General features: G+C 36.3%; 1 protein-coding gene and 1 pseudogene across 3 annotated transcripts in view; one reads left to right on the plus strand and one right to left on the minus strand.

Annotated features, from left to right (window-relative positions):
- SMARCA1 (SWI/SNF related, matrix associated, actin dependent regulator of chromatin, subfamily a, member 1) overlaps positions 1–20166 on the plus strand; it is a 106737-nt gene extending 86571 nt beyond the window's left edge. For 2 of the 3 annotated variants that reach the window (XM_066249521.1, XM_066249522.1), the window contains 4 exons: positions 633–751; positions 863–1075; positions 18236–18346; positions 19438–20166. In XM_066249521.1, the coding sequence (XP_066105618.1) occupies positions 633–751; positions 863–1075; positions 18236–18346; positions 19438–19509 (515 nt within the window). In that variant the 3' untranslated portion in view covers positions 19510–20166. Of the gene's footprint in view, positions 1–632; positions 752–862; positions 1076–18235; positions 18378–19437 lie in introns of all 3 variants that reach the window. The other variant, XM_066249523.1, reaches the window with a different exon arrangement.
- On the minus strand, positions 8513–8916 carry LOC136317473 (meiotic nuclear division protein 1 homolog pseudogene; annotated as a pseudogene).
- Positions 20167–21390: the final 1224 nt, after the last annotated feature.

Raw genomic sequence — 21390 nt, forward strand, 5'->3', positions numbered from 1 at the left:
TCCTGTTGCCGCCCCCCACTAATCACCACACTGTTGTCCATGCCCATGAGAGTTCTTTCTTTTTCCCTCCCTCCCTCCCTCCTTCCCTTCCTTCCTTCCTTCCTTCCTTCCTTCCTTCCTTCCTTCCTTCCTTCCTTCCTTCCTTCCTTCCCTCCCTTCTCTTGCTTTCTTTCTTTTTCCTCCCTCCTTCCCTTCCTCCTTCTTTCCCTCCCTCCCTTCCTCCCTCCCTCTCTCCTTCCCTCCCTCCCTCCCTCCCTCCTTCCCTTCCTTCCTTCCTTCCTTCCTTCCTTCCTTCCTTCCTTCCTTCCTTCCTTCCTTCCATCTTTCTTTCTTTCTTCTTTTTTCCTCCTTCCCTCCCTCCTTCCCTCCTTTTTTGGCTCTGTCTCTCTACCCAGCCGCCAACCTCCTTTCTACTACAGTTGTCAATCTGCTGTCTACCTATTTGATGGCCTTACTTTTAAATGAAAAGTTAGGGTATTTAATAATTGAACATAATATATACAGACCAATCTAAATCTTGAGTATAAACATTGTAATTTTACTATATCCTTTACTGTTAACTCTATTCTACAGTTCCTTAGATTCATTTTCTTAAAATGATAGTATTCTAAAGTAATAACTCTGTTTTTCAGCTGTATTTTGGGAACGTTGCAATGAATTACAGGACATTGAGAAAATTATGGCTCAAATTGAACGTGGAGAAGCAAGAATTCAACGAAGGATTAGTATCAAGAAAGCTCTGGATGCCAAAGTACTATATTTCCTAATTGTAAAATTATTATTACATTGTTTTGATTGATATGGTGATTAACTTTGACTTATTACACATTTAGTTAAAGCACTAACTTGTTTAAATCCACAGATTGCAAGATACAAGGCTCCATTTCATCAGTTACGTATTCAGTATGGAACTAGCAAAGGAAAGAACTATACTGAGGAAGAAGATAGGTTCTTGATTTGTATGTTACACAAAATGGGCTTTGATAGAGAGAACGTGTATGAAGAATTAAGACAGTGTGTACGGAATGCTCCTCAGTTTAGATTTGACTGGTTTATCAAGTCTAGGACTGCCATGGTATGTATTCCTTTCTTACTTATTTCTTCCAACTTTTATTTTTAAAATTTCAAATATTATATATCTTTTACTTAGATTCTCTGGTTAACATTTGCCACATTGGCTTTCTCCCCCACTTATATATCTGCATATATATTTATACATACATACACATAATATCTATCTATCTAAATCTATATTCTGATTTTAGAAATACATATCTGTATTTTATATTTCTAAATATACATACCTATATTTCTGAACTGTTTGAAAGTAAGTTGCATCCTGACCAATTGCCCAGTGGATAGAGTGTTGGCCTGGTGTGTGGACGTCCCGGGTTTGAGCCCTAGTTAGGCACACATGAGGAGTGTCCATATGCCTCTCCCCCCCTTCTGTCTCTCGTCCCCTCTCACAGCCAGTGACTCGATTGGCAGTGGCTCGGTTGGTCCAACCATCAGCCTCAGGAGCTAAGGATAGCTAGGATGATTCAAGCATTGGCCTTAGACTGGGGTTGCTGGGTGGATCTTTGTCAGGGTACATGCAGGAGTCTGTCTCTCTTATCTCTCCTCCTCTCACTAAAAAAAAAAAAAGAAAGTCGCACACATCATTTGTGTTCACCTCAAAATGCCTCAGCATTAATCAAAAACTAAGGTTATTTTCCTACATAGCCACAATATCATTATCCTACCTGAAAATGTTTTAACTTCAATTCATTGATGTTATTCAGTATACAGTTCATGTATAAAGTTTTCAATTGTCCTAAAAGTGTCTTTCATAGCTGTTGCTTAAACTTGATGATTCAGTCAAAGTTCACATATTACATTTGGCTTTTGAGTCTCTTTAGTCTCTTTTAATTTACAAGTTTATGTTTGCTTATTATTAGAATCAACTTAAGCATTTTTTTTAGTTAAGCATTTTTGATAAGAATGATACATTAGTGATGTGTACTTATTGAATCACATCAGGAGGCACATGATATCAGGTTGTAACTTTTTTGGTGATGCTAAGTTTGATCACTTGGTTAATATGGTGACTACCAGAGCTCTCTACTTAAAATATGTATTTTCCCCTTTGTAACTAGGCAGGTGATACTTGAGACTATGTATATAAAGTAAGGATTTTTATTTATTTATTTATTTATTTATTTATTTATTCATTTTTAGCAATGGAGAGAGTGGAGGGAGACAGCAAGAGAAAGAGAGACAGAGAGAGAGAGAGAGACAGGAAGGAAGAGATGAGAAACATCAACTCACAGTTGTGTCACTTTAGTTGTACATTGGTTGCTTCTCATACATGCCTTGACTGGGAGGTGGGGGCTCAAGCCAAGCCACTGACCTCTTGCTCAAGCTGATGACCTTTGTGCTCAAGCCAGTGACCATGGGATCATATCTATGATCCCATGCTCAAGCTGGTGATCCTGCGCTCAACCTGGCAAGCCTGCACTCAAGTCAGATGAGCCCATGTTCAAGCTGGAGACCTCATGGTTTTGAACCTGGTACCTCAGCGTCCCATGTTGATGTTGTACCACCACCAATTGGCAAGGACTTTTTTTTTTCTTAAGTGAGAAGCAGGGAGGCAGAGAGACAGACTTCCGCATATGCCCTGATTGACCGGGATCCACCTCGCAAGCTCCTTACTAGGACATGCTCTGCCCATCTGGGGATGTTGCTCCATTGTTCGGTAACTGAGCTATTTTAGTGCTGTGGTGAGGCCATGGAGCCACTATCCTCAGCGCCCAGGGCCAGCTTGTTCCAACCATTCATAGCTGCAAGAGGGGAAGAGGGAGATAGGGAGAGAGAAGGTAGAGGGGGAGGGGTGGAGAAGTAGATGGTCACTTTTCCTGTGTGCCATGACCAGAAATTGAACCTGGGACATCCACTTGCTGGGCTGATGCTCTGCCACTGGGCCAACTGGCCAGGGCCTCAAGAACTTGTTTTTAATGAGAAGGACGTGTTGTGTAAGTCAAGTCTTTATACAAATATTATGGGACAAAATAATTAGGTAGAAGGGATATTTTTATTTTAGCTGCCTGTAATTTACTCGGGTACTTTCTAATATGAATTGTATTTCTGTTAAATTCTAGTGCAGCTTAGCAGTTTTCTGATGATACTGAAATAAATGCAACATATTTTTAATTCAGCATCATCAATCTTTTGTCAATTGAAGTAATTAAAATAAAAATAACCTTATATAGCCTAAAAATTAAAAGTGACCAGAAACTAACAATCCAAACATTGAATATGTTTCTCAAATAGTTGCTATCTAACAAATTTTTTTGGGGGTGAAAGTTTTATAGGGATGCAATGATTTTGTTTGCTTTTGTATTTTCCATTCAAGTTGAATAATGAGAATAACAAAAATTAGAGTTGCTATATTGAAGATGCTAATTTTGGCAGATTCTTTATATGATCAGATATTTCTTAAAACTTAAACACAAATTTAGAGTGTTCTTGGACTGTTATTAGAATATGCCTACCAAGTTATGGAATACGTACTACTGGGAGAACTAGCAAATTCATTGGACAAAGCAAAGATCCAAAAGGAACTAGAGAAATTGGAATGATGGATCTGATCCATTGGATTGCACAGCATGACACGTAATAGGAATAATTGTAAAAGTGCTATACTTACTCAGAAGAATACGAAGAGGTGCGTGTGTTAATAATAAGATGCAGTATAAAGTATTGAGGAAAGAATAAAAAAGCCTGACCAGGTGGTGGTGCAGTGGATGGAGCTTCAGACTGGGAAGTGGAGGACCCAGGTTTGAAACCCCTAGGTTGGAGGCTTGAGTACAGACTCATCCAGCTAGAGTGCAGGGTTGCTAGCTTGAGCATGGGATCATAGACATGATCCCATGGTTACTGGCTTGAGCCCATGGTTGCTGGCTTGAGCAAGGGGTCACTCACTTTGCTGTAGCCCCTGGTCAAGGAACAGATGAGAAAGCAACATGAAGGGGTGAGGTTGGATGTAGGGAGGAGTTGTTTGACAGGGTTCTTTAGATCCATGACATAGACTGTTGAAAAACAATATAGAGTAACTTTTATATTAGATTTTTTTGACAAAGACAGAGTCAGAGAGAGGGACAGATAAGGACAAACAGGAAGGGAGAAAGATTAGAAGCATCAGTTCTTCATTGCAGCTCCTTAGATGTTCAGTGATTGCTTTCTGATATATGCCTTGACTGAGTGGCTACAGAACGAGTTACCTCTTGCTCAAACTAGTGACCTTGGGCTCAAGCCAGTGACCTTGGGCTTCAAGCCAGCAAACTTTGGGCTCAAACCAGTGACCATGGGGTTGCATCAATGATCCCTCACTCAAGCCAGTGACCCCTCACTAAAGCTGGTGAGTCCATGCTCAAGCTGGATGAGCCCATGCTCAAGCTGGTGACTTCAAGGTTTTGAACCTGGGTCCTCTGCATTCCAGTTTGACACTCTATCCATTGTGCCACTGCCTGGTCAGGCAACTTTTATATTATATTTAAAAATGAGATTCTAGTTTGAGTGTTTGAAGGCTTTGACAGTGAGATATTTGGCCTTTATTTTTTATTTTTCTGAAATAAGAAGGGATGAGGCAGAGAGACAGATTTCCACATGCACCCTGCCAGGATCCATCCGGAAAACCCACTAGGGGGCGATGTTCTGCCCATTTGAGGTGTTGCTCTGTTGCAACCAGAGCCATTCTAGTGCCTGAGGTGGAGGCCATGGAGCCATCCTCAGCACCCTTTACTTCATTGCAGCCTTGGCTGTGGGAGGGGAAGAGAGAGACAGAAAGGAGAGGCAGAAGAATGGAGAAGCAGATGGGTGCATTTCCTGTGTGCCCTTACCAGGAATCGAACCCAGGACATACACACGCCTGGCTGATGCTCCACCACTGAGCCAAACAGCCAGGGCCGAGCTACTTGGCCTTTTAAAGTGCCTTCTAGCTTAGTGCATCTGTGACCATATTTAGCAGAGAACTTTCAAAAGGCATGTGTTTTTTTTGAATTATAATTGATATACCATATTAGTTTCAAATGTACAACATAATGAATTGGTATTTCTATATACTATCAGATGACCACCACAGTGTCTAGTTACCATCTGTCATCATATAGAGTTTCAAAATACACTTTTTTTTCTTGTGGTAAGAACTTTTCTCTTGGCAACTTTTAAGTATGCACTCCAGTATTATCAACTAATACATTAAATCCTCATTGCTCATTTATTTTGTAATTGGAAATTTGTACCTCTTGCCTTTAAATTTTTAACCATTTTGAATTTTATGCATTTAACAATTTAATTTAGAGCAAAATCAACAACTTGTAAAAGAGAAATGCCTACCTGCATTTTTTGGTGAATCGTATTTTAGATCATATATGCCCTTTAATGTGCTGGAACTTTTGCTTAATTTTGAGTATTATTTCAGTGATATTATACTATTTTCAAACAGGTTGAGAGTTTAATGCTGTTTTCAGTTTCTGAAATCATTAAACAGATTCAGAATTGCAAGGAAAGTCTTATATTATTTGTTATATGAGCATGACTGTAGAACTATATAACTTTATTTCATTTTCCAAGAAAAAAACATGTTATTAACAACCACTAGATGTCTCTGAACTCCCTTCTAAAGAACCTTTTTTCTCCATCTTTTTTATATAAAACATTTACCTCTTTCTTTACCAAGATATTTAAATCGCTAATTTGTATTTTCCAAAGAGCAGATATTAACTTTATAGATGATTACAAAATGAAACCTTCACTTTTTTTTGAAAATGAAGATATCACTGTTCTTAATTACCTTCTAGAAGCTGGAATTTATTATTTCTAATGAATCTTGACAATATGTAATAGTTTATTTCATATTTAAATATTGAAACAAAGTGTTTTTGTTAACTTTTATTTCATATTAATATTTTGTTCCTGAGTAATGGATGATTTTTACTTATTTATCTAGATTTAGAGTACAATAGCATATTTTTAAATATGCATATATTTAGACCATGTTTTGCGCAATATTTTATGATAATATCAGTCATTAGGGAAGTGAGAGAAAGACAAATACCATATGATTTTGTTTATATGTGGAATCTGAAGAACAATATAAATAACAAACAAAACAAAAACAGACTCATAGATACAGAGAACAGGTTGTTGTTTGCCAGAAGGGGGAATCTTTGGGGAATGGGTGATAAAGGTGAAGGGACTAAAAAGTGCAAATTGGTAGGTACAAAATAGTCATGAGGATGTAAAATACAGCATAAGAAATAGTCAATAATATTGTAATAGCTATGTATGGTGCCAGGTGGGTACTGGAAATATTGGGGAAACCACTTTGTAAAGTATATGATTATCTAACCACTATTTTGTACACCTGAAATTAATAAATATTATTGAATTTAGACTCTAATTAAAAAAATAAAAGTAAAAAATAAAATAAAAAAGAAATAGATTATTAATATTCCTATATGATCTCTTTACCTCCTCATTTTAAATAATTATTCTTTTTTTGTGACAGAGAGAGAGAGACAGAGACAGAGAGAGGGATAGACAGGAAGGGAGAGAGATAAGAAGCATCAATTCTTTGTTGCAGCAGCTTAGTTGTTCATTGATTGATTTCCATATGTGCCTTCACCAGGGGGCTACAGCAGACCAAGTGACCCCTTGCTCAAACCAGTGACCTCGGGGTTTCGAACCTGATTCCTTTGTGTCCTAGTCCGGTGCTCTATCCACTGCGCCACCACCTGGTCAGGCAAATAATTGTTCTTGATTGGTGCATAACATTCACAGTCTTGGAGATTGAATAAGGTAGTTCTGATTTCCAAAAATAAAATAATTTGTTTCACTGAAAAAATTTCATCTTAGAAATACAGAGGGTACTGTAATTTGATTCAGTGTGTGTGTCACTGTGTTCCAGTTAAAGTCTTATTAATGTTTAAACTTAGCTTGCTAAAGAAGCTGTCTTTAAAAACATAACTTTGCTTTAAGATGACTCTTAAATCCCAGGGGTATCAATAAATAGTGTGGAAATAATCTTATAAAAACAAAGTAGAAACCTGGTAGTTATATTTTATTCTGAAATCTCAAAGTACTGAATTTATGGCTTCTGACTTAAATAACAGTCTTAAAGTGCTTCAAGTCATGAACCTTCTCTTGTAAATATGCTTCACTTTGAAAGCCTTCAACTAAATGTTGAAGAGTTCTTAGAGGGTTTGCTTCACTTAAGAGTTCTTGCTATACAAAAGAAAAAACGAGTTTTAGTTTTCATTTCTCTGTGCTAAAAAAGATTGTGACTTTTTTCTCTGAAAACTTCTGTGGCCTTTAATCAGTCTCGATTGAACTACATAAAGAAATAGGAAGGATGTGAGCAATTTAGATTTTTAAGCTAAGAGCATTTGAATAACCCTACTATTTTCCTCGTAAGAAAAATATCTTAAACTGGGGTTTTAGTCTTAGGACATTCAAAGACTATCAGAATGAAAAGGCCTTTCACCAAATGTCTATAAGAAGAAATTATAATATTTTCTATTTATATAGTACTCTTTATATAATGATTGCCAGTTTTTTTAATCAACATTAGCTCATTAATTATCTCACATTTCTTTTAGGAAGTGGATGCCAAGATATGATCTCCATTCATTTAGTGATAGACTTATGTGACTGGGAGATTTGAGAAGAATCTGTGAGGTCCAAAAGATCCAGAACATTAGTCAGTCTACTGGAAAGGACTTGGGGAAAGTACCCAAAGCTTAATTGGTACTTTTTTTTGACCTGCTTAGGTCCTTTTAAGTATTTAAAGTAGAAAAGCAGAATTTAACTTTCTGAGATAAAGAACACTTCTTGATTCCATTTATTATTGTATCCTTTGCAGAGTTGCTTTAAAAGCTCATGAATATAAGGCCAGGGAGTGAGGGGAGAAAGGGGAAGTGAGAGGTGGAGTAGAGCATAGGGAGGATAAATGGTGATGGACCAAGACTTGACTTGGAGGGATGAACACACAATAAAGTGTGCAGATGATGTGCTGTGGAATTGAGCACCTGAAATCTGTATAATTATGTTAATCAGTGTCATCCTAAAAATTCAATTAAAAAATCACATATGAAGTTTTTAAAACTTTCAAAAAATGACTTTTTTTACCTTATACTTTATTTAAAATTAATGAAATGATCATCACAATTACAAGTAAATGACAATTCTGTACATTTGGTTGGATAATATAAAAAACTTACATATTCACAAGCACACAGATTCCTTTACTGATACCGAACACTTTAGCCTATGTAGTCAAAGTCTTCTGGAATTCCAAAATGTTTATCAATTTTATTTTCTTCAAACCCAAATTTTCTTTTGGCCCAAGGTTTTATTGCAAATATGTTATCAGTCCATCTGTTAGCAGCTTTGGCTACTTTATTTGCTTGATGTATTTCTTCCACAACTTGCGGGTCACATTCTTTGTATTTTTCTACTTCTGCCTTTAACTGTTTCCTTTGTTCTTGAAATGAAGAAAGCTCTTTTGCTAGCCTGGTTCACTCTTCCATTTCATGCCAGCCAATTTTAGCTTTCTCTATGCTTTTCTGGAGGTTTGCATGCTTTTGGTTTCCCTTACATAACTGAGACTCCAGAACCTCCAACTTACGTTTCCTCGCATGAAGCGCTTTACTTGGGAAAGCCCAGTAATAATTAGATGTTCCAATCCTCTCACAGTCAACCATACCATCATCCACTAAGCTTTGAAGAACTTCTTTTACTGACATAGCAGTAATTTCTTTCTCTTTGGGAACAATCTTCTCCATGTCTTTTAACTGAAATACATCTTTCATCTCAAAAAAAATTTTCCATCATGTGGACTCTCTTTTCCTCCACACTCAGTCCTTTTTTCTTTGACATGTTGCAGGCAGTGTGTCTTCCGGGGACGGAGCACAGCACTGGGGGCGAGGGGCGGGTCGCACCAACTAGGGTTTGATTTTGGTGCCAACCCCGCTCTAAAGGTGGAGCAACCAAAAAATGACTTAATTTTAATAAAAAAATTGTTGGCTTTAACTTCTGGGAAGGTGTGTCCTTTCCTCTGTTAGCCAGCTAAAGAAGCTCTGCACATTGCCTATGGCCATGTACCTTGGAGTTGAATAAAAGTATTAGTAATTAGTTATTACAATTACCCTGCCTTTTGTAGTAGTTTAAATGAAATTCCTTAAAATTGTAGGAGAGAAAATACTTTTTAGAAAATATCACTCTAGTTTTTTATTAGCTAGCTTCCCGTTTTATAGGTTTATCTCTGATAGTGTTAGTTAGGTTATTAGTTTATCACAGTCAGCGAAGCACTTTCTTTATAGGTATTTTAGAAAATGAAATTCAAATTTGAAAATTAGCAACTTATTCGATAGTCACAGTAATACTTTTGTTTGTTGCTTATACTGCAAGGTCTAGAAAATTTCATAAAGCAGGCCAGTCACAATTTTTGATTTTGTATGTCAGTAGTTAATTGTATGATAAGAGCTTACATCGATATTTTAGAGCATTACATTGTTAATGAAATGTTAGGAATATGAATTAACACATTGATGAAACTGGTAAATTGTAAAATGCATTGATGGGTTTTTCTTGAGTAGGATTTTTTTTTTCCTGAAGCTGGAAACAGGGAGAGACAGTCAGACAGACTCCCGCATGCGCCTGACCAGGATCCACCTGGCACGCCCACCATGGGGCAACGCTCTGCCCACCAGGGGGCGATGCTCTGCCCATCCTGGGTGTCGCCGTGTTGCGACTAGAGCCACTCTAGCGCCTGAGGCAGAGGCCACAGAGCTATCCCCAGTGCCCAGGCCATCTTTGCTCCAATGGAGCCTTGGCTGTGGGAGGGGAAGAGAGAGACAGAGAGGAAAGCGCAGCGGAGGGGTGGAGAAGCAAATGGGCGCTTCTCCTGTGTGCCCTGGCCAGGAATTGAACCTGGGTCCTCCGCACGCTAGGCCGACACTCTACCTCTGAGCCAACCGGCCAGGGCCGAGTAGGATTATTAAATACTATAATAATATAAATATATATACTCATGCTATAAATAATATACTCATGCTCATAGGGACATATTAGGAAGTCATGCACTTAAAAGATGAAAATGTCCCTTTCTGATTTAATTTTGAAAAGGTTTTATATAGAGATATATACGGAAGAGGTAGTGTTTAACTTGGCTTTGAGTCAGAGGACTAGCTTCACAGAAGAGGGCCTTCTTGGAATTAAGTCTTAAAAAACTAGAAGGAGTTGGCCATGGGACTATATTCAGGGTTGTAGAAACAGCATGTCCAAAGATACAAAAAGGCAGAGCTTTTTCAGAAACTGCAAGGAGGTTTGTACAGTAGGGTGTAAGTAGAGAAGTACTGGGAAATGAGGAAATGGCTGGAAGCGAAATTACAAAGGGTCCTGTCTACTATATTGAAGTCTTTGATCTTTAGTCTATCAGAAGTGGGGAATCATTGAAATATGTTAACAGGTCAGTGGCATGATTGGATTAACATTTTAGAAATACCTTGTAAGTAGAAAAATGTCTATCTCAACTACCAACTATAGGCTGATAATCCCCAAATTTTTATCTTTATTCCTCATCTTTATTTTTCCCTACCCTTGGATAATATATTACCATCTGGCCTACAGACATTTTTTACTACTGCTCTCTTAATTTTTAAGTGAAATGGGTTATACATAAAGGGACCAGCATATTACCTTGCACTAAGTAGACAGTGAATAAATGAGTGTGGAACTTTTGTATTTCAATTTGCTTCTGTCTTTGACACCTACAGTTGGATCAGATTTGGATAGAATGTGAAGAAATGTACCAGTGGGATTGAGTTATTTTCTTTACTTTTTCTCTCCCCTCCCTCCTCCCTCCCTCCCTCCCTCCCTCCCTCCCTCCCTCCCTCCTTTCCTGAGAGAGACAGAGAGAGGGGCAGAGAGAGGGACAAGAAGGAGAGAGATGAGAAACATCAATTCTTTGTTGTGACACCTTAGTTGTTCATTGATTGCTTTCTCATATGTACCTTGACCGAGGGCTACAACAAAACGGTGACACTTTGCTCAAGCCAGTGACCTTTGGCTTCAAGCCAGTGACCTTTAGGTTCAAGGCAGCAACCATGGAGTCAGGTCTATGATCCCATGCTCAAGCCAGTGACCCCATGCTCAAGTTGGTGAGCCCACACGCAAGCTGGCAACCCCAGGGTTTCGAACCTGGGTCCTCTGTGTCCTAGGCCGATGCTCTATACACTGCGCCACCACCTGGTCAGGCTTATCTGCATTTTTTACTGCTAGATTTTATTTAGCTTGCATTCTTACAGCTTTTTGTTTATTCATAAGGTTGAATAGTCAATTGTAAATATCATGTGTTTTATTAGTAACTGTAGCATGTGATTCAAGACAGAACTGTTCTAACAATCTGAAATACAATAAATACACTAACAAGAGTTGGTTTTAAGTATTTATACTTACGTGTTACCTTTTAAGGAGGTGACATAACATTTTTAAAGTATCAATGTTTAAGCAGCAAGAGTTAAGTAAAAGCATCATAACATTTGATGCTTGCTTTTAAGAAATGTATGATATATTTATTAGAATATTAATGCCCTATTGTTTTGTTCATTAGATTTCACATATGAGTGAAATCATGTGGTACTTGTCTTTCTCTGACTGGGAGGAGTTGGAGGAAAGTATAGGGCAGGGGTCCCCAAACTTTTTACACAGGGGGCCAGTTCACTGTCCCTCAGACCGTTGGAGGGCTGGACTATAAAAAAAACTATGAACAAATCCCTATGCACACTGCACATATCTTATTTTAAAGTAAAAAAACAAAACGGGAACAAATACAATATTTAAAATAAAGAACAAGTAAATTTAAATCAACAAACTGACCAGTATTTCAATGGGAACTATGCTCCTCTCACTGACCACCAATGAAAGAGATGCTTCTGCCTGAAGTGCGGCGGGGGCTGGATAAATGGCCCCAGGGGGCCGCATGCGGCCTGCGGGCTGTAGTTTGGGGACCCCTGGTATAGGGGGTAAATGGTGATTGACAAAGACTTGACTTGAGGGGTGAACACACAGTACAGTGTACAGATGATATATTGTAGAATTGGGCACCTGAAACTTGTACAATTTTGTTAACCAGTGTGACACCAACAAATTCAATTTAAAAATAAAAGAATATTAACACTCATTTAACTGCCAGTATGCTTGGGCCATGAGATTCTTAACACAGACTGCCATTGCTTTTTGTTATTTTGATAGAGGTTCCAAGGTGACAGAGAACCTGGGAAATATACCACACACTGTGTAGTTGAAGATACCAATTCGGGAGGTAAAGTATAGGTGATTTATAATAGCAAAGGTGAAAGCACCTGTTTTGTTTTACTAAGAACTGTAGAAGAAAATTCTGGCTTTATAGAATTACATCAAATTTTTGTGAAACAAATGTTTTTTTGTTCACCTACTTTTGACTTTGAACCATAATGGGCATGGACCTTCTGTCATTCAGACTTAGGTAGTCCTTGTGTCTAGGATTTTAGCACGTTAGAAATGTGATGTGGAACTTCTTTAACCTCTTTAATAAGTCATTTCAAGTCTACTGATGCTTTCTGTGCCTATTGAATTGATGCTTTGAGGCTGAGTATTGGGGCAAATGATATTTGAACTTGGTGTCCAACATGATTGATGTTTACCACGCACTAAGAGGCAGTGCTGTTCACTGCAAACATTCCATCATCTATTACATAAAGGTAGAGATACATGTCTTAGTATTCAAAAGTTGAAACACGGGTGTCTTTGCAGGGAGTAGGCTCATAAATCATTAAAACATTATGAAAAGTCAAGCCAGTAAAATTTGTTTAAAGTAAATCTAAAGTCTGTAGTTTAAAATGGATTGGCAACTGCAGCCCACCACCTGTTTTTGTATGGCCTGTGAGCCAAAAATGACTCTGCATTTTCAAATGGTTGAAAGAAAATGAAGAGAAGAGTGTTTGGTGACATGTGAAAATAAATACAAAAGTATATAAGGTTTTATTGGAACATAGCCACCCTCATTCATTTCTATACTGTCTACCACTGCTTTTATCCTGTGTGGCACAGCTGAGTAGTTGTGACAGAGACCATGTGGTCTGCAAAGCAGAAAATATTTACTGTCTTGCTCTGTACAGAAAAGATGTGCTGACCTCTGTTTCTTTTTATTCTCAGTTATTTTTATTACTTTCTTATTTATGTATAATAGTTGCATAGAAAGCTCAGCAACTTTGCTCTAACACATTTTCAGTGGTTTGTGATATATATTCCAAAACACAAAAATAACACAGAATCTTTAGTAACTTCATATTTTTGTGCCCAAAGGACACAAAACAAACCTGTGTGTATTTTTTTTCAGTAAGGCTATATAATGAACAAATCTTTCTCTTAAGGGTTGACATTTTGAGGTACTGTTATCAAACTGGGAAATATAAATGTTCTGGCAGTGCTTTCATTTAAAAGAAGAAACTTGATAAGCCTGACCTCTATTTTAAAAGAATGCATGAGACAAGTGGTAAAAAGTAATAAAATCAAGGATAGATATAAGTATTACACCCGTGATGGCGAACCTGTTTATAAAAACCTCCCACTTTTGCAGTGCTGGTCAATCTGGTCCCTCCCACCCACTAGTGGGTGTTCCAGCTTTCATGGTGGGCCAATTGTGGTGCCATTTGGTTGCTCGCTACCTTCCACTGTGAAAGTTGGAATGCCCACTAGTGGGCAGGAGGGACCAGGTTGACCAGCACTGCAAAAGTGGGCGGTTTTTATAAACAGGTTCGCCATCATGGTATTGAAGTGTGTTTGGAGGTTGTGTTGGTGATTGTGATGAAAGCATGATAGCTGCCTTTTAATATTTGAAGTATTATCATACAGAAGAGGTAATAAACTTGTTTTCTGTACCTATGAAAGTTAGACCTAGAACTGATTGTTGAAAACTACAAGGTAGCAAATTGTAACTTTGCATAAGGGAACATTTTACACTTGTTGAAAGGTGTAATAGACAGCCTTGGGAGGTAAAGAGTACCCCATCATAGGAAGAAGTCAGACATGATGGACAACTACTTAACTAGGACCTACTAGAAGGGATTCAAGCATCAACTTGAATGGTTTTTAAAGACCCCATTTAACCTTCATAGTCTATAATTTTATGAACTCTCACTATTGAGAATCTGTATCAAGGGATGATTTTCAAGCACAAAAATACACCTTTGATCACATTATTCCACCAGCTCATAAATTGTCAATGAACTTCCATTTGTCAACTAAATTAAATAAAATTTTAGTTCTTTGTTCTTAGTTTCTAGGTTTTTATTGTACTTTGATCCAAACTTAGCCTTATCTATTATTCTTACACTGCACAGCATTTCCCAGCTGTTGTCACCAAACCAGTTGGATATGCACATAAATGATATGCAGAACATATCTGTGTTCAGATAGATTTGGGAAATTCTGATAATGAATCCTGCCCTGGACACTTCTAGTCTACATTAGAATGTGCAACACTCTTAAGTCCTGCCATACAGAAATTTGTCAAACCTTTTTTAAATCCAGCATTTCCACACATACGTGAACACAGAATACTTTCTTCTTTTGCCACAGCTATGAACATTGCAGAACAGTTTCCTGTTGTCTTTATTGGTTCAGCATCTCCTCTCTTGCTTTTGTGTACTATTTTTCTCCCTCCATCTTAATTCCTAAATACAGCATGGGGAAATGGTGAGAAAAAGAGATAATTAGACTATAAAATTGTAAAAACAGTCTGAGGTCACATGGACCAGTCCCTGTAACCCCAGGAAAATAGGAAGATAAAAAGTTTTATAAAAATTAGAAGAATATATCAGTGAAAGGAAAAATTATTTAAAATGATTTTGACAGCATGAAATTTCTTATAGTCATTTCATAGTTACTTAGTTATTCAAAAAGTGGAACACTGTTTTGTCGGTAATCTCGCCTTTCTACTTGTAATTTCTGGTTTTAGCTAGTGTTCTGTTTATGATACCCTTTTTTTACGTAGGCACTCTTTAAGCATGTAAATAAAAAATGGCGTTGGTATCTCTACAGAAAGTGACAATTACCTTGTGGTAGGAAAGCAACATTCATATTCTCCCAATCCTTGGTGCCTTTCTCTAGTGAGTTCGATTATTTTTCTATGTCCAGAGTAGTAAACATCAGGTTAAAATGAATGAAGGAAGAGCTTGTTATACAGTCTATTTATAATCAGTTTGAGATATTCTACTTCTCTGTATATAAGACTGTCTCAAAAGTATTAGTTTTCTTTCCTGAATCTCCTATATGAACCACGAATATGTATCTAAAGATATCTGCAGTCACAGGCAACTATTACTTGTTGAGAATAATAATGGCCAGAGGGTATAACTTAATGATTCAAGAATCAGCTTCAAATAAAGATTCTATCTAGTCTCCCTAGAAACTAACAATCAAATCTAATCAGGATGAACTTAGCTCTCTCTATAATAGATAAATTGAATAACATGCTATTTAATTTGTATGTGTGTTATTGAATTAAACTATGAAGAATATTTGGTCTGCATAGTAAAGATACCAGTATTGTTTTGGTAAGCAAAATTTCAGTGTTATTTAACCTTGGCTAATTGAATATGTGCAAGATATTGAATGTATCAGTGTTTTGTAAGGTTATTTTTAATGATTAAACAGTAACTTGTTAATAGGATTTTTTTCTGGCTAGACTACCTTTGGTTTTCTGCCTCCTTTTGGGTTTGAATTAGATAGTAGAAAATACTTGGATAGTTGATAATATTTCTGTATGTAACATTTTCTATGTTGTGTGCCATTTTTCTGGCTTTTATTTGGACAGCTAAAACTGTCTTTAAAAAAGTATTTTCCATTTCTTAAAAATGTTACAGACTGCCCCAAATTTAAATGTTCATTACCAGAAATCTAGAAAACACAGGCTAGTATAAATAAGAAAATATAGGTTACCATTGGTCCTTATCTCAGAGATACCTGTTGTTAACCACTAGTACTAGTAATGCTGTAGTTAATATTCTCTCAGTTTTTTTCTCCATATATATGCATATAATAAGACATGGTTGTTATTTCCAAGTTACCAAAAATTCAGTCCCAGTATTTTCCTGCTAAAATAACACTACTCTAAACATTCTTTTGTAAATTTTTGTATATATCTCTTATTTCCTTACATTAAGTTTCTAGGAGTGGAATTGTTAGTTATAAAGAGATGGGATGTTTAAGATGCTTCACTGATATTCTCAAATGCTTTCTAGAAATACAGTGTTTTAGTCTGCAAGTTGCTTAAACAAATTTCTTCCAGTTTTGGAGACTGGAAGTCCAAGATGATGATGTTAGTAGGTTTGGTTTCAGGTGAAAACTTTCTCCCTGGCCTGTAGATAGCATCTTCTCGTTGTGTTCTTACATGGTCTTTTCTCAAGTCAGTGTAGAGAGAGAAGAGATATCCGTGGGTATCTCTTTCTTTTCTGATAAGAACAACAGTCCTATGGGATTAGGGTTCCACACTTATGACCCCATTTAACCTTAATTACTTTCTATGGGCCCTAATTGCAGTCACAATGTGAAGTTGTTAAATTCAACATAGGAATTTTGAGGGTTCACAATTCAGTTCATACCATTGGCATCTTGTCATCAGTGAATTAGTTTTCATTTCACCATCTAACTTCTGACACTGGATACACAAACCACACAGACATGCATGCACATGTCGTTGCTAATTTGATAAAAAGGGTATGATTTTACTTTGCATTTTGCTCATTATTTTGAGTGAAATTTTTAAAACTACTTGGACATTTTAATTTTTAGGAGTTTTCTATTCATGTACTTGACCATTTTTTGTTAGGTTTTAATTGTCTCTAAATGTACATTTTCATTAGAATATTTAGCTATTTTGCATTTTATCAGACATTTTGCTTATACAGAAAAGGAATCGTATTTTAAAATGTTATTGATCCTTTAATATTAAACTGTTATTTACCTTAAATGCAGCAAAGTATTCAGAGTTAATATATATGAGTGTCCATATTACTGAATCATAAGTTTGATGCTCATTATGCATTCATAAAAACTATTATGATTGGATGAATGGAGTTGCTGACAGTGAAAAATAAGTAGTGGCAAGGTTAATGCAAATTCTTTTCTGCTATTGTTTGCTCCAAATGAACAAATATGGCAGTGTTTCCTGAGGTGTGTTTCTCAGAACTCTGATCCCACAAGGTGTTCCGTGAGAAGAGAGTTCTGTTGGTTGAATAGCTTTGGGAACTGCTTGCATCCTCCATCTTTTAACTAGTGGTTGGCAGTGCTTGTCAGGTACGTGAGGGCTCTGAGGAGCACTGTACTATTGCAGTCTGTTTCACTCTTGTCAACTGAGTACTTCCAAAACTTATTTTGGCAATTAGATATTCCCTTATTATTTTTTTTTGTTTATGTGATTTTAACTTTTTATTTTGAAATATTTTTAGATTCACAGAAAGTTGTAAAGAAGTGTACAGGGAAGTCCCATGTACCATTCACCCAGTCTTCCCTGATGGTAAAATCTTGCATAAATATAGTACAATGTGATGACCAGGAAATTGATATTACTACAATCCACAGAATTTATTCAGATTTCATCAGTTATGCATGCACTTATGTGCACGTGTGCATGCATGTGAATGTAGTTTAGTGCAATTTCATCACATGTGGATTCATGTGACCAGCACCATTCCAAGACTCCCTTGTGCTAGCTCTTTATAGCTACACTTACTCTGCCCCCTTTCCTTAGCCCTTGGCAACCATTGGTAGGTTCTCCATTTCTCAACTTTTGTCATTTCAAGAGTGTTTTAAATGGAACATGTATGTAACCTTTTGAGATTGGTTTTTTCCATTTAGCATAATTTCTTTGAGATTCATTTAGATTGTTGTGTGTATCAAGACTTCTTTCCTTTCTATTGCTGAGCAGTTAATGGTATGGATGGATGTACCACAGTTTGTTCACTTACCCATTGAATGACATTTACTTCCTCCCCTTAATTTTGGTGGAATGTATTAATAGTTTGTATGAATATAGTTCTGATGAATACCACCTTTAGATATCTGTACCATGGAAATTATACAATTAAAGAATTATTATTCTTTAAAGATTATTCCTAGGTTACAGAAATTAAAAACCTTTTACTATTTGGTTTAGGAGTTCCAGAGACGCTGTAATACTTTGATTTCATTGATTGAGAAAGAAAATATGGAAATTGAGGAAAGAGAGAGAGCAGAAAAGAAGAAACGCACAACTAAAACTCCAATGGTAAAATTTTCAGCATTTTCCTAACTTTTAGGTAGATCCCATTTTTTTTACATAATTAAAATGCTTATATTATGTTTAATGCCATAATGATACCTATTATAAAAACTGATTTTATGAACTGCTAGTTTGTTTTTGACAGAAAAGGAATTACACTACAGCCATGTTTTCTATTTGTTTATAGAATATATGGTTAGGAAATCCCTAGGAGCAGGACTTAGTATTTTAAAATAATCCTCATGACTTTAAGAAAAAATATAATGCAAGTAAAATCTTTTGAATTGAGACTAGAGTTGTCATGGAGTGTAGGAGGGGATTGCGGTGGGATGGGGCTGAAACTGAAACAGGAATTTCTGATTTGATCAAATACATTTTTTTATCTTTGTGAAACTATGAGTGCAAATGAGAATTTTGAGCAGACAGCAAAACTTTACTTGGTTTGCTTGCTAATAAGTTAAGTAGAATAATAAGATGACTTGATTTTAATTCAGTCAGGTAATCTTGTATAGCTACAAATTAAAGTAGTCTTGAATAGATCATGTTATTTGAGTGTGGTTATGTAAACTACCACATTTCATCAAGTCTGTGATGCCTTCCACTCTAAGATGCAGCATTATTTTATGTACCAATGAGAACTGTTCCCAAATAACTTATCATCAAGATGCATCCTGATTTCAGAAATGCTAAAGTTTGAAAGAACCGTGCATTGTAGAATGTATGAAATGTGATATTTTAACATCTAACATACAAATTTTTAAATAATACACTCATAATAACATTTTACACAGAAAACTTAAAGTAGTAAGTAGTTCTATAAGATAAGAGTACATTTATAGTACTATGTGTAAGTAGACATTTGATGACTATTTTTGATGCGATTTTATGTCGTCTTAAAAAGAAACATCTTTGAAGGTTATTTTACATTGGGTTACATAGTTTGTTGGGCTATATAGAACATTAATTGTGAGTATAACATTTAAGTGAATATTCATGTTAAAATTTTTTTTAATGCATTTACATCCTAGATTTAACATTGTTGGGCCATTTAAAAATGTCCATATTGGAGCAGAACATTAAATCTGTTTCCATTTTAGTCACAGAAAAGAAAAGCAGAGTCAGCTACTGAGAGCTCTGGAAAGAAGGATGTCAAGAAGGTGAAATCCTAAAGCCTAGAAATAAAGTTTTAAATGGGAAACTGCTATTTTCTTGTTCCCATCTTCAAATGCTAATTGCCAGTTCCAGTGTATTTATGGTACTCTAAGAAAAATCTTTTTTGTTTTGATTTCTTGCATATTTTATATATTTTACAATGCTTTCTACTTGAAATGTGTAGCTTTATATTTTATGCATTCTAGTATTTTTGTGTACTGTATTTCGTGCATTTCATGTCTTCATCAAAATCCTCTCAGTCCTTGTTCTTTTGAAGCTTGTGCTGAGGTTTTAGCTTTTCTATGTTTTATATGCCGCTGCTTTGAAAGAGAACCTAGATTCTATAGCTGTATTATTGTTGTTTCATACTTTAAATTTATATGGTTGTGGAAAAAAATTAAAATGATTTGAGGAGAAAGACTTTTTCACTTCTTTGTTGCTTTCTTTTTCTATTGAATATGGGATTGTTGTGTTACTTCATACTGTGATTAGCATAATAATTGTTTCTTTGAGGTCATCTAAATATTTTTTCCTAAAGGAATCAAGGGTGAGAACAGAAAAATATTAAAAAACCCTAATATTTGATACTGTGCTTGCTGTCAGTATGAATTACATTTAAATTATTCTCTAAATATTCAAGTGGGAAAATATAATAAAGAAAAGTCTATAAGAAATTTAATTATTTCCTGTTTTTTGTGCAGTAAGAAAATATTTGTGTTCACTGAATTGTATTGCTCACTACTATGTATTTGGTTGAAAGTTAAAGCTTTGCTTGCTGACTTATTTGTGATCTTATGTCCAGTAGAACCAGTTCAGAGAGTATAGGTTTAACATGTAGATTTATTAATGACTAAGTTAAGAATATGAAATAAGCACTGTGCATGCAGAAGAAGGGGGAATGTCTTTTGTAGGAATACAATTATGTTCATGTAACAATCTCAAAGCGTCAGAAGTCTTACACACCAAGAGTTTATTTCTTGCTCATACCAAAAATTCCATTGCTGGTGAGAAGGATGTGAGAATGAGGGGATCTGCTCCATTCAGTCATTCAAAGCTCCAGGCTAACTGAGACTCCACCGTTTTGTAGCTGCACCAGCTGGGACATGTGGCCTGTTCATCTGCTGCTGTGGGAGAAAAAGAGGCTGGATAATCCATATAGGCACTTGATTGCTTCAGTCCAGAAGTGATACATGTCACATCCACACTTACATTTTATTGTCTAAAACTAGTTATGTAGTCCTGTGTATGGGAAAGTGGGCTGGCAAATGTAGGGGAACAAATGGAATGTTTTATAGTGTCACCTCTGCTACAGGGCTGTCTGTTCAGGAAAGAAAACCTGGATCCATTACATAAAATTGTGAGCATGCAATGAATCAAGTCAAGGTTAGTTTTTAAGGGGAAAGAGAAAATGGGTAAGAATCTAATGTGAAACACACAACAAATAATATCTGGGAATGTGGGATAAGGGTGTTGCTTATCAAAACAATAATCAATAAAGAGTTTCTCCCTTCCCCTACCAGATCTTTTGCATTTTCTATCAGATTTAGTATACCACTGGCCAATCTTGAGTCTCTCTGAGTGCAAGTCAGCATCTTTCACATCCTCAGTCTTCTCATAGGGGTTCTGAAACAGGAATACATCTTCTAGAATGACAACTCACTATCTGCTGGACTTTTCCAAGTTTTTATTCATTCTCCAGATTTCTTATTTTTACTGATATGTTCCTGACTGAATACCTTGTACTTTATCCACTACTAGGCGTTAGATTATTGTACTCTTTTGGAGGTTGGGGTGAAATCGGGGTGCTAGTAAGAGATGTGATTAAGATGATAATAGGTCAAGGACCCAAATTGGCCCTTGACTTAAGTGCCCTATCTGTAAAGCCTACAAAGGAGGCA

The sequence above is a fragment of the Saccopteryx bilineata genome, chromosome X (genome assembly GCF_036850765.1).
Source record: "Saccopteryx bilineata isolate mSacBil1 chromosome X, mSacBil1_pri_phased_curated, whole genome shotgun sequence".
Taxonomy (NCBI): domain Eukaryota; kingdom Metazoa; phylum Chordata; class Mammalia; order Chiroptera; family Emballonuridae; genus Saccopteryx; species Saccopteryx bilineata.